Source organism: Lepus europaeus, chromosome 20, assembly GCF_033115175.1.
Source record: "Lepus europaeus isolate LE1 chromosome 20, mLepTim1.pri, whole genome shotgun sequence".
NCBI classification, from domain to species: Eukaryota; Metazoa; Chordata; class Mammalia; order Lagomorpha; family Leporidae; genus Lepus; species Lepus europaeus.
In genome coordinates, this window is record NC_084846.1 from 36,701,104 (window position 1) to 36,720,006 (window position 18,903).

General features: G+C 45.4%; 1 protein-coding gene across 1 annotated transcript in view; it reads left to right on the forward strand.

Moving 5' to 3' along the window:
• The window catches only part of BMPER (BMP binding endothelial regulator), a 274,664-nt gene that overhangs the window by 60,337 nt on the left and 195,424 nt on the right, over nt 1-18,903 (forward strand). Inside the window, exons 4-6 of the mRNA XM_062178263.1 lie at nt 5,321-5,403; nt 8,760-8,850; nt 13,229-13,311. Coding sequence (XP_062034247.1) covers nt 5,321-5,403; nt 8,760-8,850; nt 13,229-13,311 — 257 coding nt within the window. The remainder of the gene's footprint in view (nt 1-5,320; nt 5,404-8,759; nt 8,851-13,228; nt 13,312-18,903) is intronic.

Here is an 18,903-nt window from a genome sequence, read left to right on the forward strand (position 1 = left end):
ATCCAACTACTTAAATCAACTCCTTATGCCTCCCATAGGGCATGTTAGTAGGAAAGTGGAATCAGAAGCCAGCCAGGACTAGAACACAGGCCCTGAGTTTTGGGATGGGAACATTCCAAGTGTGCTTTAATCATTGTGCCAAACACCTTACTGGTGTTAATCTTTTTAAATTTGACTTTTCTAGAAAGCTATTTAGAGGTTATTTATTCAATGTATGAGAGAGAGAGAGAGAGAGAGAGCGAGGAAGCGAGATCATTCCCGTCCACTGTTTCATACTTCAGATACCTCCTTCAATGTCTGAGGCTTGACCAGGCTGCAGACAGAACCAGGAACTCAGTCTAGACAACCACTTGAGCCATCACTTGCTGCTCCCAGTGTGTACATTAACAGGGAAATTGAATCAGGAGTAGAGCACAGACTTGAATCTAGGCTTTCTGATATGGGATGTGAGCATCTCAACTGATTTTTTTTTAAGAAAGTGTTTTTTTTTTTAAAGATTTATTTATTTATTTGAAAGAGTTACACAGAGAAGAGGCAGAGAGAGAGAGAGGTTTTCCATCCTACGGTTCACTCCCCAATTGGCCACAATGGCCGGAGCTTTGCCGATCTGAAGCCATGAGTCAGGAGCTTCCTCCACATCTTCCAGGTGGGTACAGGGGCCCAAGGACTTGGGCCATCTTCCACTGCCTTCCCAGGCCATAGCAGAGAACTGGATCAGAAGTGGAGCAGCCGGGTCTTGAACTGGTGCCCATATGGGATACTGGCACTGCAGGCCAGGGTGTTAACCTGCTTTGCCACAGCGTCAGCCCCTCAACTGATATTTTAACTGCTAGATCACTCATTCCTCTGGGAAGTCATTTAGCATATTTTATAAAAGTAACAGTCCACATGGGATTGGAAAGACATCAACAGAAAAAGCAGACAACATAAAGCTGGTGGCAAACTGAGTTAATTATGAAGTTTGCCTCCCACAAAGTAGGAGGTCATTCATTTCTGGAACATATACAAGGTTCTCCTTGACTGTGTTTATGTCCGATTCTGCTCATAGCTTCACAGTCTCGTGTTAGAATAGCATGTTTATGTTAGAAAATGAATCAAATGGACATTAATTACCTTGTCCCAAGAATCTGCTATGTATGAAGTTACACTAATGGTCGATATAGTGACGTCTCCATGCCAGTGATGGGAGGTGGAGAAAGAAAAGGCACGGATTATTTTTGCTAAAGAGATTTCCACAGATGTTTTTGAGTCTACTCAGTCATTCAGATTCATCCATCATGTGAGAAAATCTGTTTCCTGGACTCAAGGGTGATCTGACACACTGTAAACAAGAGAGTTAGGCAATGAAACACTTCACAATCTGACCTTGGTCTGATTTTCCAATATTATTACCCAGTCTTTCTTTGCATATTAAAAAATGGTGGAGGAACAAGCCTTCCAATGTAGAGTCATTTGGAGCAGGAAGCACTGTTGGGTTCCCCACACTGTGGACTGCTTGTTCCAGTAACTTTTTTCTCATCTAGACTGGAATAACCCAGAGATCCCCGTACTTCTCCTGGGAGCCCTTTGCACATGACATGGCATTGCTTAGGTGCAGTCTCTTGGCCTGGCCAGTGTGGGTTTTGTAGAACACTTCCGCCTCCCAAAGTAAAAAAAGCAAAATCTTTGCCTGCCCTAATAGTAGCAAAAAACACCCTTTCTTTCAGTTTTTTAATCCACATGATGAAAATATATAACATATTCGGAAACTCTACTGGCAGGCTTGGCAGGCGTTTCATATTTACTTGGACTTAACATGAATTGGATTTGCTTCTCTGATTTCCCCGCCTCCATCTCTCGGAGCAAGTTATTTATTATCTGAGTGAGTCTGTGTTAGTGGACCAGACATGCACATGGCACATCTATTGTAAGTGTGTTTGTTCACTAAGATTTATGTTAGCCCGAATTGTTTTATATTGGTTTGCATTGTTGAAAATGTACTGTATTCATTCTCGGTTTGGCTTAAGTATTTGTAGTGTGCGAAGGGTTCCTATGGTTGAACATTTTATCTCTGTAACACTTCATGCAAAGGAAATTAAAAAATATATAGTGAAAGCCTTGCCCTAACATGTTTCCAGTCAGCTGTGTACTTCAGTAATTTGATTTGTAGGGACTAGAGAGCCGAGTATTACTGAGCTCTTTTTCAATCATTCACAATTCTTTGGGAATTCGGATCATAGTTCCCAGTTTGTGGAAACATCTATTGAGATTTTCCTAAATCCTTTATTATTCTGCTTGTTTGTATTAAGAGACTTTTTTAAAATGTATTTTTTATAATTTTTATTTTATTTTTTAATTAGTTTTTAACAGATTCAGTGTGCTTTGTAGATAAAATTCTAAGAATATAATGATATTCCTTTTCTTCCCTTCTTCATTCTCTCTCCTTTCCACTCTCCTTCCTTCTCCCTGTCGTTTCATAGTTTTTGAGATAACATATTTTAAATTTACATTATAGTAAAAAGGCATCATACTTCACCAAATAAGAAGTTTAACAAGTAAAAAGAAAAAAGACCCTAGTTTAGTTTAGAATATAGACAATGGCTTTAAACAATAATTGAATGGAAAAATGACCATTTCACCCATAAACAGTAAATTTTAAAGTAATCACGGGTCATTGAAACTATAGTAGTATAACATTCTTAACCATTGGTTTACAAAGATAAAAAACAAAGTTTTACAAAACTGTATTTGCAACAATACTGATACATGTTTTTGTTTTTAAATTTTAAAACATGTTTGTTTTTTAAATTTTAGCTCACGCATATAAGGGAGAACATGCAGTATTTGTCTTTCTGGGCCTGGCTTATTTGACAAATACGATGTCCTCCAGTTGCATCCATTTTGCTGCAAATGGTAGAATTTCATTCTTTTTTTATAGGTGAATAATATTCCATTGTATATATGTACAACATTTTCTTTATCCATTCATCTGGTGATAGGCACCTCGGTTGATTGCAGATTCTAATGATTATGAACAGTGCTGCTACGAACATGATGGTGCAGGTATATTGTGATTCATTGTGTTCAAGTCTTTTGGGTATATACCCAGTGATAGGATTGCCGAATCATATGGCAAGTCTGTTTCTAGTTTTTCTTTTTTTTTTTTTATAGGACACATTTTCATTTAATAAATATAAATTTCAAAAGTATAACTTTTGGATTATAGTGGTTCTTCCCCCAATAACCACCCTCCCACCCACAGACCATCCCATCTCCTACTCCCTTGCCCATTAAGAGACTTTTCTTTCTTTTTTTTTTTTTAAAGGTTTATTTATTTACTTGAAAGGCAGAGTTACAGAGAGAGGAAGGAAAATCTTCCATCCGCTGGTTCACTCTCCAGATGGCTATAATGGCCGGAGCTGTGCTGAAGCCAGGAGCCAGGAGCTTCTTCTGGGTCTCTCATGTGTGTGCAGGGGCTGAAGGACTTGGGCCCTCTTCTGCTTTCCCAGCTCATGGCAGAGAGCTATATTGGAAGTGGAACAGCTGGGACTTGAACCGGCACCAGTGTGGAATGCCGGCACTGTAGGTGGCAGCTTTACCCACTATGCCACAGCACTGGCCCCAAGAGACTTTTTTTTTTTTTCTTTTTAAACCATAGCAGTATCTAAAATACTCATAGAAGGAGGGGGATCTTTTCATGTCTTGGATAGAAAAACTGACATGAATTGACATTGATTAGTTTGCCAGAAGTCAGTCATTAAAACAGAAAAGCAGGCCCTTTAATTTTTGTGTTTTTGTAGTTTTTAGTTGCAGCAATCCAGACTATCGTTAGTAAGAATATGTTGACTACAGGCATAGCTGAGTGTGTTCTCCAGAAAGTGTAGCCCACAGAGTTGAGGGTGTAAAATGTATAAACCAAGTGAGGATTGACACTGTGGTTTTCACATTGCTGTTGTCGTAGCTGTCTGTAGAGATCTAAGCCGATTGGCTTGTTCCCTCTTAGGAGGGTCTCTGACCTTTGACGTCTGTTTCGATCAATGAATTCATATGATTTCTGTTTTGGCCAGTGAATTAACATGTGGTAATCGCTACATTGGTATTTTCAGGTGTGCTTAATCTAATTTAGTACCTAAAAGTAAAATAAAAGTGAAATATGAATTGATAGTCCTAAGGTTTTTTTTCCAGTGAAGAAAGTATTTCTTTAAGAGTCTTAAATGGGTATAGGAATTTGCAATCAATTTCTTCTGTGTTTCAGTTCTCTAATTTTATTTCCTACCATGTTTTAAATTTCTCAGTCTCCAGCATTCTTGAGTTAGCCTAGTCTCACGTAAGATCCCATTTCATGGTGATGTTTTTTAGTTTTCTTACTCTTTATACTGCACTGAGCATAAAGTCATGAGGTTATGTGTTTTGGCCAAGAGAGTTCATCAATCTGTGATTTGCCATTTGAAAATACAGTCTATGAAGTTAATTTTCACAATAGTCAAAGAATTGATCTCAGTGAATGCCAAGTGCATACTTAGGAGGTTTAGTTGTATTTTCGAGAAAAGCACTCAGTGAGTGTGACGGTTCCTCCAACTGCTGGACTTGGCTTAGAAAACATAACTTATGGGGCTGGTGCTGTGGCATACTAGGTCAAGCATCCTCCTGCAGTGCCAACATCACTTATGGCCACTGGTTCAAGTCCTGGCTGCTCTGCTTCTGATCCAGCTCCCTGCCAATAGCTTCGGAAAGCACTGGAAGATGGCCTAAGTCCTTGGGCCCCTGCATCCATGTGGGAGACCTGGAAGAAGCTCCTGGCTTTAGATTGGCCCAGCTCTTGACATTGCAGGCATTTGTGCAGTGAACCAATGGATGGAAGATCTCTCTCTTTGTGTCTCCTTCTCTCTGTTTGTAACTCTGCCCCTCAAGTAAATAAATAAATAAATCTTAAAAAAAAAAAAAAAGACATGAGGCCGGCACTGTTGCGTAGCAGGTAATGCCACCACCTGCAGTGCTGGCATCCCATATCAATGCCGGTCCAAGTCCCAGCTGCTCCACTTCTGATCCAGCCCTCTGCTACGGCCTAGGGAAGCAGAAGATGGCCCAAGTGCTTGGGCCCCTGCATCCATGTGGGAGATCTGGAAGATGCCTCTGGCTTTGGATTGGCTCAGCTCTGGCTATTGTGGCTGTTTGGGGAGTGGACCAGCGAATGGAAGGCATACTCTCTCCCTCCCTCTCTGTAACTCTGCCTCTCAAATACATAAACTTTTTTTTAAAAGGTAACTTCTTGCTCTCCAAAGGTGAAGGAAACCCACATTTATTCTTGACTTTTCTTCCTTCTTCTGTGTTTCCCATGTAGGTTGCACCTATGAAGGAAGTACCTATAACAGCTCCTTCAAATGGCAGAGCCCGGCTGAGCCCTGTGTCCTGCGCCAGTGCCAGGTAAAGTCCAGCTATTTTATTTTCCAGTAAAAAGTAGTACATAGAGTTCTGAGCAGCCCCCTTCAGACAGCACAGAATGACATCCCACCAAAACACGAAACAAAAACGAGAAACAAGCACAAACCCAACTGTGCCCTTGCATGCTTTATTGTGACATTCACCCTAACAGTACAGGTACAGGATAGGAATTGTATAGGACTTACTTCCAGAAGCACACAGCGGAACCATCCACCATTGTTAAATTGTGCCTGGAAAGACTCCAGGAAGCTGCATATGTCCTTGGGGAAAATTTGTGTCTTCCTGTGAAATCATCTTTGAGCAAAACACGAATTCCTGTTAACAGAAAAGAGGTATTGTTAGATGATATATGTTTTCCTTCTTTGATTTAGAAAGATTTTGAACTGGGGCCAATCCATAAACTGTATTAAATTGAAGCAATTAGTATACTGTAACCTCAAAGATTCCAACCTGGCAAATGTGAGAACCTCTCGTTCAGCAGCTGAGGAGCCAGTTGTAGCTGATCCTTGCTGAACTCCAGAGAGAGTAGCCGTTCCACATGGCTCTAATTGCTGCAGGCATTAAACAGCAAGACAAACCAAAGGGATGCGGAGAACCTGAGTTTTCAAACTCCTTTTCTCTTCTCTTCTTCTTTTTTCTTTTTTTAAAGATTTATTCATGTATTTGAAAGTCAGAGTTACACACACACACACACACACACACAGAGAGAGAGAGAGAGAGAGAGAGAGAGAGAGATAGAGAGAGGTCTTCCATCCATTGGCTCACTCCCCAGTTGGCCGCAATGGCTGGAGCAACGCTGATCTGAAGCCAGGAGCCCAGAGCTTCTTCTGGGTTTCCCACACGGGTGCAGGGGCCCAAGGACCTGGGCCATCTTCTACTGCTTTCCCAGGCCATAGCAGAGAGCTGGCTCGGAAGTGGAGCAGCGGGACTCAAACTGGTGCCCACATGGGATGCCAGCACTGCAGGCAGCGGCTTTACCTGCTGTGCCACAGCGCTGGCTCCCAAACTCCTTATCTATAGAAATACTCTGTTGAAAAACAATAATACTCATCTAAGTTTGACTTAACTTAAAAATTCTTGTCTGGGAGCCGGCGCTGTGGTGCAGCGGGTTAACGCCCTGGCCTGAAGTGTTGGCATCCCATATGGGCACCGGTTCTAGTCTTGGCTGCTCCTCTTCCAATCCAGCTCTCTGCTATGGCCTGGGAAAGCAGCAGAATATGGCCCAAGTCCTTGGGCCTCTGCACCCATGTGGGAGACCCGGAAGAAGCTCCTGGTTCCTGGCTTCGGATTGGCACAGCTCCAGCCGTTGGGGCCAACTGGGGTGTGAACCATTGGATGGAAGGACTCTCTCTCTCTGCCTCTCCTCTCTCTGTGTAACTCTGACTTTCAAATAAATAAATAAATCTTAAAAAATTCTTGTCTGTAGCGAAGGTACTGATAAACCATTTTATTCCTTACTCCATTTCACCCTGCAAGGATTTGTGTTAAAAAGAGATTGAAAGGTTAATGTAATAATGGTTGTTTTCTCTGATCTTATCTCTATCATACTGACGATTTATTGAATTCTCAATTTTATGTAATCATTTGCTTTATTTATGCCCACAATAGATGTGTTCGTTTATGAGACCTTCAGTTATTAAACATTGAGCTTATTTATGAAGTAAGTTTTTTGTGAAAATTTATAGTAGGTAGAACAGATATAAATAACAAAATTGTTGAATTTTTACAAAAAGGTACAAAAAGAGGAGAGTTTTTAAATTTTGTTTTAAAATATTTATTTATTTGAGTAGCAGAGTTTCAGAGAGACAGAAGAGAGAGAGAGAGAGATCTTCCATCTCATGCTTAACTCCCCAAATGGCTGCAATGGCCAGGGGTGGGCCACACTGAAGCCAGGAGCCAGGATTTTCCTCCAGGTCTCCCACGTGGGTGGGGGAGTTCAAGGACTTGGGCCATCCTCTGTTGCTTTCCCAGACCACCAGCAGGATTGGAAGTGGAGCAGCTGGGAATAGAACCTGTGCCCATATGGGATGCCAGCACTCAAGTGGCAGCTTTACCCAGTATGCTACAGTGGCAGCTTAGAGAGGAGAGTTGTTCTAATAACACAAAGCCCACATTGGTTCTACAGTTTTCCCTGCCCACATGTACCCTGTCCCCCGCCCCCTCCCCCTTTCTAAAAAGATTTACTTATTTGAAAGAGAGAGAAAAAAAAAGTCTTCTATCTGCTGGTTCACTCCCCAAATGGCTGGAGCTGGGCTGGACTAAAGCCAGGGACCAGGAGCTTCTTCTGGGTCTCCTACAAGGAGACAAGGGTGCAGGGGCCCAATGATTTGGGCCATCTTCTGCTGCTTCCCAGGTGCATCAGCAGGGAGCAGCTGGGACTCGAACCAGCGCCCATATGGGATACCAGTGGTGGTGGCTTTACCTGCTATGCCACAGCGCTGGCACCTGTACTCTGCCTCTTAAGCAGTGAAATCACAGCTCTAAAGGTTGTAGCTACAGTCTTTGTCAGATATGACAGCCTCCTGCTCTTTGGAGTCGAATTTACCATTGTTACACAGCAGAGGTCTTGAAGATCCTCAAGTTGCACAGAGGGAGCAGGGATGAAGTTTTGCTGCCTTTGAATAAAGACACTGTTTTAATTAAATAGAAGCTATCTATGGGAGGGCATATTAATTTTAGAAATGTTTTAGTTGACGTGAAGTGATATTGCAGTCCCAAGGTCACTTCAGAAATGATTTACTTTATTTCATTATGACCTAAAGTCTATATTTTCATATGTGTGATGTGAACTTAAAATTATCTCATTTTTTTCTTGGTGCTTGAAAAACATCAGCAACTTGAGACCCAGGCTCTAGGGGAGACAGAGAGACATTTCTAATGTTGTAGAGGTGGCGTGGTTCTTTCTCGGATTGTCTGGAAATAAGGAGGTCCACATGGTGGTCTGGGGTCCTAATGAATGACTGGAAATGTCCTCACAGCGATAGAAATGTAGTGAGCGTTGTAAACGGAAAACAACTGTGAGTGAGCAGCCTGACCCTGTCAGCTGCTGACGCACAGCAGGGAGGTCTCAGAAATGGGATTTGAAAGAGACAAAGTAGGGCCAGAGAGAAAGATCGAGGACAGGCAGTGAACAGGGGGTGGGACTTGCACCTTGGGTTCTAACGTGCTGGGGGTGTTGAGCTGGCTCCCCACTCCATTTGCCCTGTGCACCTCTGGGCCCTGACACTCAGCCCCACTTTGCACTCTTTGGGGATTCAGACTCTTGCCGTACCTCGGTTACCTTCAGTACTTCTCCGTGGGAGTTCTGGGTCGACTGACCGTGCAGTTCTGTTTTCCAGGAGGGCGTTGTCACAGAGTCCGAGGTGCGCTGTGTCGTTCACTGTAAGAACCCTGTGGAGCACCTGGGAGCCTGCTGCCCCACATGCCCAGGTAACCTTCTCAGCAGACAGGGCCGCGGGCCTGCCACACGTGCAGCCCGATACTGTTCGATGTCTGTGTTCTCTCAAGAATGCGTGACTCTCCCCTTCCTGAGTGGAATTTTCCTCGCTTCACGTCTGTGTCCTAATGGGTTTAGAGAGCAGACTGCTTTGCATAGAAGTGCCCGGGCCCGGCGTGAATGCAACGTGCTGTAGGTCTTGGCATGGGGGCTTCTTGGGCTCCGGAGACCAGCTTTCCACTCCACAGGGCCACAGGTGGCGCTTACTTTGGAAGGAAAGGCTGTGGCTTTCGCTTGCTTCCAGAAATGTCTTTTTACTGCTTCATATTGCAATACCTTGGCCAGAGCTCACCGCGGTGATGAGGTGACCAGATGTTTTCTGCAAACTGAGTGCTGTGTCCCTGAGTGCGTTTAGCCCGTGGTTGTGCTCCTCTCCGTTGTTGGTGTGGTTCAACACGTTAGACCCACTGGCTTTTCCAGAGGGCCCTGCTGCCCAGCTGACGGCAAGGGATCCAGTGCCTGGAATGTTTCCTCTTCCTTCTCCGAACAGGATGGCCAAGGCCTCCTGCATCTTTTCTTGCCCGTCTGTACAAACCTGGGGATTTTTGAGATGAGAGAGGTTTTCTCAGATCTCTCAAGCCACCAGGTGATTGTCTCCTAGGCCTTCTGTTTTGTGGGCATCTGTGAGCACTTTGCTCACGGAGCTGGTGCTATGGCTGCTTCTTCCTGCCCTTGATGTTCATCTCCAAAGGGCCTTCATTTCTTCGCTGCTTCTTGAGAAATGACTAAGGCACTGCGGTGGGGCACTTGGCAGATCTGAATTCCTGCTCTGCTGGCCTCTACGGGGGGCCTCTGTGGTAGTCTTTTCTCATCTTGATTGATGAGGACAACCAGTTTCCACTATTCCTAACTTTCCTATGTTCCCCAGGTAGACTTTATTCAGCTTCTTTTTAAAAAATGGCTTTAATTGATTTGAAGGTACAAACGTGTACGTCCTCCCTCCCCACCACAGCCCTCTTCCATCTACTGATTCACTCCCCAAATTCCTACAGAAGCTGGGGCTAGGTCAGATCAAATCCAGAAGCCCAGGACCCAATCTGTGTCTTGCATGTGGTGGCAGGGACCCAGCTACTTGAGCTGTCACCTGCTGTCTCCAAGGGTGTAAATTGGCAGGAAGCTGGAATCCAAACAGAGCTGAAGTGGGAAGCAGGTGTCCCAAGTGACGTCCTGTTACACCAAACACCTGCCCGTAGCTTCTTTTTCACGCAGGTTTCTAAAAAGCTTGTATTGTTGAACATGTTCACGTGCAAGCCAACAATTGGTAGAATATAAAGGAATTCTCTCTGTACTCTAATTACTGTGTATCTGTCAAACAGTGTTGGCTTGAGTACTTTTTCCCTCTGAACACACTGAATGTTTTGTGTCACGTACTCATATCCTTAGATGCCCACAGGATCTTTGTTAAGTTGGATCAGTGGGTCTCTGCTGCACATTAGAATCACCTGGGAAGCTTTACAGACAAAGCGCTAATGCTCAGACCATCTAGCTGCATCCCAGATGAATTCTATTAGAATCTCTGCGATTGGGACCCATACTTCCCAGATAATTCCTATACACAGCCAGGCTTGAGATGGCTAACAGAGCAAATTTTGCATATTATATAGATCTACAAATTATCATAGCTCTTCAATATGAATTCAGTTGTGTTGAGTAGACCATTGCTTTATGGATATGCAATCGTGTAGAGCCCCAGCCCCCCATTCACAACTCTAAAGGAGCAACAGTAATGAAGGGAAGCCCTGGAAATTCAGCATCTCTCCGAGCGGGGCATATTCTTACACTTGGGGGATAGTCATATTTTTAGGCTGCCTCTGAATCTGTGGGTTTCTGGTCAAGTTCTTGGGAAGGAGAGGCCTGAGCTCCATGACTGCACAGGCTGCAGAGCTAGGTCCTTGTGATCATTCAGGGAGGGCCAGGTAATCTACCCTGTTCACACAGGAAGAAATCAGACGCAGTGAGAACTGATGCTTGCCCAAGGCCCACGACTGCGTGAGGGCCAGCGCGGCAGCTGGCCCCCAGCCTCTTCTCTTTCCTTGCCCCTTCACACAGCAAGAGAATTGTTCTGCTTAAGTCAAGCGCCCTGGGAGGCAGATTTTCTTTAAAAGTTAGCATGCCGGTGCCAAACACGAGGCCCCTGACATCTGCCCAGGCTTTGCACCTTCAGTTTTGGGGCCAGGAATCAACTTTGCTCCTTCTCTGTGATTCCAAAGGCCAAGGTTTGGGATGTAAGTTTTAAGATTCAGAAGGAATTTCCTCCAGAAAGCACTACAGTACTCAAAAAAGCATGTGGAAAAATAGACTTAAAAGATTAAGTTTATTTGGTTCAATTGTTTTTGATATCCATGCATAGTTTTTTCATATTATGCTCTCCCCCTGAGCTTCTTGAAGACCCTGCCTGTTGTCCTCTGTCTCGGGAGGGTGGCCTTAGCCAAGTGCATGTGGGGACAGTCAGAGGAAGCCTTGGTGTATTCTCCTTGGCGATTCAGAGGACTGACATCTGTCATTGATCAGGGAATGGCATTCTTCATAATGACAAACATCTACAGTCTGTGGTCAGCTTCTTCCTGAAACAGATTGCGGGGATTCCTGCTTGTCTGCTTCTTCATTTTTGTCTGACTCTTTGCTTAATGATGGGGACTTGTATGGGGACACTTGGAATAGAATTTTTGTTAAGTTCCTTTATTTGAGTTGTCCATGTAAGATTGTTGTGGTTAATCTGTCTGACGATCTATATGTCAGAGTCAGAGGTGCAAACAAACATGAAGGACTGGAAGACACTCCATTGGAAGTGTCCTTTCAAGAGAGGTGACTGGGCATCTGTTACTAGGAACATCGCTGGGATCCAGCCACTGGGAGGGACCCAGGTTTACCAACTCTTTCCACATCCCTGGGAAGAGCAAGGAGGCTGTGGGTGTGGGTATTGTAAACATGTTATTCCTGGGATATTTTTAAGAAACTTCTGCTCAACTTCAGACTCAGTGGCCTTTGCATGTTTTTCAGCTGCACGAAGGACTCCACATCTAACTTTGTGATGAACAGAGCCAGTGGCCAGGTCAGGGGTAATGCTCATTTTCCCTTGTCAAGAACCTGCAGCTCCAAGAGTTTGGTGGGATCTGCTGACAGCTTTAGTTGGAAATCCTTAAACATGTATTCTCAGTCCTTCCCAAAAAGCCACTTTGCTGACTGTTACCCTCTGGTAGCTGTTTCTGGCACTGTCTGCTATGTGCAAAGTGACCTCAGCTAGTCTGGTCACATGTCTTGTGGGGACAGTCCTGAGGAAAGAGGCTTTGCTATTAGCTGATTGTCCTCGCTTGGCGTGAGTGATGTGGGGTCCCTGGCCAGCCAATGCTTCGAGCTATTTATGTCGACTCTAGGACACAGTGGTGGTCTGAGCACCTTACTGATTGGGAGGCATCTCCTAGCAGACGTGGTGGGGGCCACAGCCCTTGTAACATACGCAGTGTGAGGCTGAACACGCACGTGGCATTTCCTGCCCTGCCTCTGTCCCTTCTTGCCATTGTGCCTGCCCTTTGCATAGTGTAGGGGGTGGGTCTGAAGCCAGTTTGAATCCCAGCTCTGGGAGCTGTGTGAATTGTTTTCTCCCTCTGAACCGTGTTTTCCTCATCTGTGGAAAAAAAGTGACGAGTCCCCACTTTGTAGGACCACTGAGGAGAAGGAATGAGATTGGAGATTCATGGGCCGGGTAGAGATTGTACCATTCCTGGGAACTGATCAGTGGTGGTCCTGAGTGTCCTTCAGGTTGTCCTTGGCCTCCCTCCGGTGGCTGCCTTTTGCTTCTTCTTGCCCCTGGGGCTTGATTCTCCAGGCCACAGTCAGCACGATCATGATGTAGCTCCTCGACTTTCTGCGTAGCTCACATGGTGCGTGGTGTCCCCTTTAGCTGAATGGGTTCTGCTGTCTTACTTTGTTTCCTGGCTTCTGTGGGGTTTCTGACCCCATGCCAATCTTTCAAAAACTTCATGGAAATTTGAATTTAAAGATAAGTTTATTTTGAAAAAAAGTCAAAAATCAATGAATAGTTTTTGCATAATATGCATTTTCCTTGAACATTTTGAAGACCCCTTGTATAGGTGCAGTGCTGTACAGCAGATCTGTAGAACTTACTCATCTTGCTACCTGAAACTCTGCCGGTGGATTTTACCATGCAGCAGTCTCCTGCCCTGGTTAAAGAGAACAGTGCTGGGTGCAGGTGTTTGGGGAGGCGGAGGTGAATGAGCCGTGCATACAAAGATCCTGTCAAGCTGAGTGAAGGCTTCTGACCCTAATTCTAAACCTTTCTTTGCTTTCCAGGCTGTGTGTTTGAGGGTGTGCAGTACCGAGAAGGCGAAGAATTTCAGCCGGAAGGAAGCAAATGTACCAAGTGTTCCTGTGTTGTAAGTCCTGCTGTGCAGACTGTAAGGGAGATCCTTCGGGTTCCTTACTGCTTACACTCACCTAGTGGCCCCCTGGCTCTTGAAGTCTCTCCCTCCTCTCCTCTTAATGGAAACATGAGTTTCTCCTAAGGTGGGACTAGGGAAAGCTCTTCTACCCGAGGCAGGCCTCTCAACCTCAGTTGCTGCTGGTATTCTGGGCCGTGCGATTCTGTATTGTGGAAGCTGTGTTATGCAATGTGTTCAGCAGCATCCCTGGCCCTGACCCAGTGGATTGTAGTAGCAGTTTTTGCCCTTGTTGTACAACCAACAGTGTCTGCAGTGGTTGCCCAGTATCCCCTGGGGAGCAAGCCTCACCCCCGCCGAGGAGAATCACTACAGTGCAGAGTAAGAAGAGAGGTTGGTTTCCCCGCAGCCACCCCCTTCTTTGGGAAGACCATGGGTTTTCTGTTCCCTGGGGCAGAGCAGCTTCTTGCTCAGGCAGGTGTTGAGTTCTGGGAGCAGATCAGACCGAGCACAGCTTCTGCAGCGCCTTCAGAGGGATAAGAGCTGCTCATTCACAGTTGAGGGGAAGGGACAAGAGGAAATTGCCCCTACACAGTGGGTTGGGGGCAGAGTAGGGAGTACCAGGAGAAAGCCAGACCTCTCTCTTTCTACGTGTTGTTGTTTTTTAATCCATATACTGAGGACATCTTCAGCGTGCTAAGGAATTGAAAAAGGAAACTGTTACAATTTTAGAGTTTTTTGGCTAATGGATTCTAACCTTGGAGTAAGTCATTGGTGATGGTAGTGGTAGGGTGGTGGTGGGAAATCTAGTCTTAATCAGCTGCTCTAAGTTATTTACAGTAGGGAGTTATTACAACCATATTAAAAAGTCTTTTGTAATAAAGAACATACATTTTCCAGGTCACTGGTGCCTCAAAATGCATCTCAGAATTCGAAAAAGAAAATACATGGGGGAAGTGGAGCCTACCAGTTTCACCAAAGCAGACTCATATGTGGATCATCATAAATCACAGCATTTGTCTTTTCTAAAATATTTCCCCTTTCCAACAGCACATGTGCACCCAGCCTAGCAAGTCCAGATTAAACATGCCCAAGGGTGATGGTTTTTTTGGGGGGGAGCGGAAGAAGGAGAAGGAAGAAAGAGAGCAAATTTATATGAATCTATATATCTTGATATAAGACAAATGCCATATGATACAAATCTAATATACATCATATAGTTTATAAAAACATAAGCGTAATTTACTAATGAAAATGAACATGAGCATGCATATTCCAACTCAGCTTCTGTGTTTATCCTAATTATGACTAAGTAGCTGTATGCTATTCTTATGTAAATGACTTTGTCATTTAATATTGCCCCTTTCTCACTTTTATTGCTTCTATATAGGAAGCTATAACATTTTCTGATTTTTTTTTTTATTTATTTCATTCTTTTGGGAGCAGGCTGAGAAAAAAACAAGACATATTTCTTTGGTAAATTTTAAATGTGCCTCTGCACAAATTGTCTTCCAGGAGAGGTGTGCCAAGGTCAGGCAGCTGAGCTTCCTTGGGGAGGAAATTTAGAAGGTGGAGAGGAGGATGGAGGATGGAGCAGTTTCACCTGTAACAGTTTCTGAACGCTGCAACTGGAAATGGGCTTAGCGATTACATAGGTAGGGGTCACACAGTCCACCCGCCGAAGGCATTGAGATACAGTGGGTGCTGAATGAAACACACCAGAGGGCCAAGTTCAGGGCTCTGGAAATCCTGCTTTCAGTTTGGGTTGAACAAACAGAAATCCAAAGACGGTGTTACCTGCCTAAGCTTCTCTGCTTGGCGAATTCTCTTCAGACCTAGAGAATATCTGTATCCTTTCCTGTGCTCTGGTACTGTATTCTAGTTTCCTGTGTTTGCTCCAGTCCCCCATGTTTCCATGCTCAGCCCTTGAAGCTAATGGCTTTGATTATGTTCCACACACCAGATTTAGGCTCATGGAATCAACGAGAGGGAGATGGAGTTCCTGTTGAGGGTGGGACATTTGTTTGTGGACTTGGGTAGGGCAGGGGGGTCATATGTGCAGGTCTTTATGTAAAGAGAACACTTTGAGGGGTGTGTTTTCTTCTTAGCAGGTTGTCATTAAAATAACTTGGTTTTTAGTATTTCACTTTGCTGTCTTTTCAAGTGGGGCACTAAAAAAAGAGAACTATCTTGGCAGCAAATGGCCTGGAGTGAAGAGCAACAACCTGGGAGATGCTTGCTTGAGAATGTAGCGTTGCAAAAGCGAGATGTGGCTGTGCAGCTGTGCGGCGTGACGTTCGCCAGCACTGCCCAGCAGCAGGCTGCGAGGCTTCGGTGCGGCGGGCGCCTGGAGGTGTGAAGTGCCGTCTCGCCCAGCGAGAGGGCTTCAGCCAGAACTGGCGTGAGTCCAACACTTGCCTGGGGAGCACCGTTCAGAGTGGTAGGCGGCAGGTTCCTCTCACGGAAGAAGGTGGTGTAGAACAGCCTGATGTGATTTGGTAAAATGAACTTTAGGACTCAAGGAGGGCTCTTCACAAAGTTCATGGGAAATGAGTAGTATGAAACAATTCTGCGTGCATTTGAAATTCTCTTTGTATCAAAATAAAAACATTTTCATTCTACATTTTTTTTAAAAGATTTATTTATTTATTTGAGAGGTAGAGTTACAGACAGTGAAAGGGAGGGAATGAGAGAAAGGTCTTCCTTCCGTTAGTTCACTCCCCAAATGGCTGCAATGGCTGGAGCTGCACTGATCTGAAGCCAGGAGCCAGGTGCTTCTTCCTGGTCTCCCATGCAGGTACAAGGGCCCAAGCACTTTGGCAATCTTCTACTGCTTTCCCAGGCCACAGCAGAGAGCTGGATTGGAAATGGAGCAGCCGGGACTCAAACTGGCGCCAATATGGGATACTGGCGCTTCAGGTGGAGGATTAACCTACCACGCCACTGCGCCAGCCCCCACTTTCCACATTTTGAAGTGCACTTGCTATAGAGAGATGTAAACATTTGATTTAAGCATTTGAGCATATGTATAGTCATATTTAAGCACTTAAGAGTATATGTAGTATGTTGTCCTTACGATGTGTTCTTTGGGGATTGGTTCCAGGTCAGCTTGTGGACACCAAACCCTGTGATCTTTTTGATGTACCCCCATAAGTGCACACACACGTTCATGTGCAGACACAGCCGTCTGACCCTGGACGTCCAGCTTCCCCAGGCCCCCGTTCTCTTTTGTGTCTGCAGTCCTTTGCTCATGCTGCTGCCTAGTCTGGAATTGTCCAGCAGGTGCTGCGTGAGCTTTCCAAGTTGACCATGAGCCCCTGCAGCTCCCTGAGCACCAAATTTCTGCAGACAGAACTGTTTTCTCCTTTGTATTCCTGAGGGGTCTCTGCTCTTGCTTAGTTGCCACCTTTCCCTCCCTCCATATACACCTCACACTCCCCACACACCCACACCCCCCCACACACACCCCCACACCCCCATACACACACCCACACCTCCCATACCCCTACACACACCTACCCCTCACAGACCCCCCCACAACCCACACCCAAACCCCCCCACACCCCACACACACCCAACCCCCCACACCCATCCACACCCACACACCCCCACATACACCCACCCACAACTCACACACCTATACCCACACCCCCCACACACACCCCCACACACACCCACACTTCCCAAGTGAGCTCTTGACACATCCTGTCCTCTGTTTTAGTTGCAGAAAATGCCATGCCTTCATATATTCATCTTTTCTTTTAAAAAACTATTTATTGATCCGTTTTCCTTTTATTTGAAAGGCAGAGAAACACAGAGAGATCTCCCATCCACTGGTTCACTCTGGGGACACCTACAACAGTCAAGGCTGGGCCAGGCGGAAGCCAGGAGCCGGGAGCTCAGTTGGAGTCCCCCATGAGGGTGGCAGGGAATCAACTGCTTGAGCTGGTGTCTGCTGCCTCCAGGGTGTACGTCAGCAGGAAGCAGGAATTGAAAGCAGAGCTGGGACTCGAGATATGGAATGCAGGCATCCCATGTGGCAAAGTGGCATTGTAATCACTGTGCTGAACATGCACCCTATGATGTCACCTTTTTTTTTTTTTTAAGATTTTTTATTTATTTATTTGAGAAGGAGAGAGAGAAAGGTCTTCCATCTGCTGGTTTGCTCTCCAAATGGCTGCAGCAACCAGAGCTGGGCTATCGAAAGCCAGGAACCAGGAGCTTCCTCCAGGTCTCCCATGAGGGTGCAGGGACCCAAGCACTTGGGACATCCTCTATGGCTTTCCCAGGCTATAAACAGAGAGCTGGATCAGAAGATGAGCAGTTGGGACACAAATCGGTGCCCATATGGGATGCCAGTTTAACAGGCGGCGGCTTAGCCTGTGACGCCACAGTGCCAGCTCCCATAATGTCAGCTTTCTATCCTCAATGCATAGCACCATGGGTGCTCAGTGAAGTCAGCACTCTTCTCCTTTGGCACTGCTGAGAAACAGTGATGTGTTCTCTCCAAACTGGGACAGTTCTGCCCTTTTGTGCTAGGCAGCCCGTTCTTGCCTGAGAACCTATCTGCAGTGAGATATCCCACTATCGTTAGCTCACTCTGTGCCTGGGGAGGTGAGCATGTGTCAACTCTCCGATGTGCTCCCCACTCATGAGTAAACGTTGTAGGTGCCACGCGGCTCATGCGTTCAGCCCAGTCCCCTTGGTTGCACCTTCCAGATGTGTGCAAAGCTGTCTGCCCATGCTTCTGTGACATAGGGACGGGGAGGCAGACCAGCAGAAAAAGGCTTCATCTGCTTGAGATGGATGCCTTGGATAATGAAACAAATGCCTCACACATGATTTTACATCCCGACTTTAGTCGGGACAGTATATATGGCATTCCAGACGCCTGAGGACATGCTAACGTTTGAAGATCTGGAGAGGATTTCACAACCTTTTGCTCTCGCCCATTCCAGAAGCAGAGGGTCTAACATTTTTAGGTGTGAATATCACCATGACTCACACAGCGAGTGCAGGGCTTCATTAGCACTTATTAAGCTGTGTTGTCTCCACTTACCCATGATGTAAACAAAAGCGCCAGGAGAATGGCTTCTCCAGAGCCCTGGCGCTGATCAGGGAAGTGATGACTTGAGTTCCCTTAGCTGTTTCATGTAGTTGTTGTGTGAGTCATATTGGAGTGTGTTCCTTATGGGTTGCATTCAGTGGGAATAAATACTACATTGATTTTAAAATGGAAAGATGATTCTTCCCTAAGAAGAATAATTTATGAAGTATAATGAGCTCTGTTTAAAGCACACATTTGCTTGCTTTAAAAAAATTTTTATTTATTTATTTTCATTGCATTTGAAAGGCAGAGAGGGGGAGCTATAAAGGGGGGCAGGGAGAGAGAGAGAGCGAGCGAGCAAGCTAGCGAATGAATGCTGGAGAGAGAAATCTCCCGTCTGTTGGTTCATTCTCCAAATGCCTGCAAAAACTAGGGCTGGAGCAGGCTGGGGCCAGGAGCTTGGAAGTCCACCCAGGTGTCTCAGGTGGGTGGCAGGAATCAACGTGCTTGAGCTGTCACCTGTTGCTTCCCTGGGTGCACAT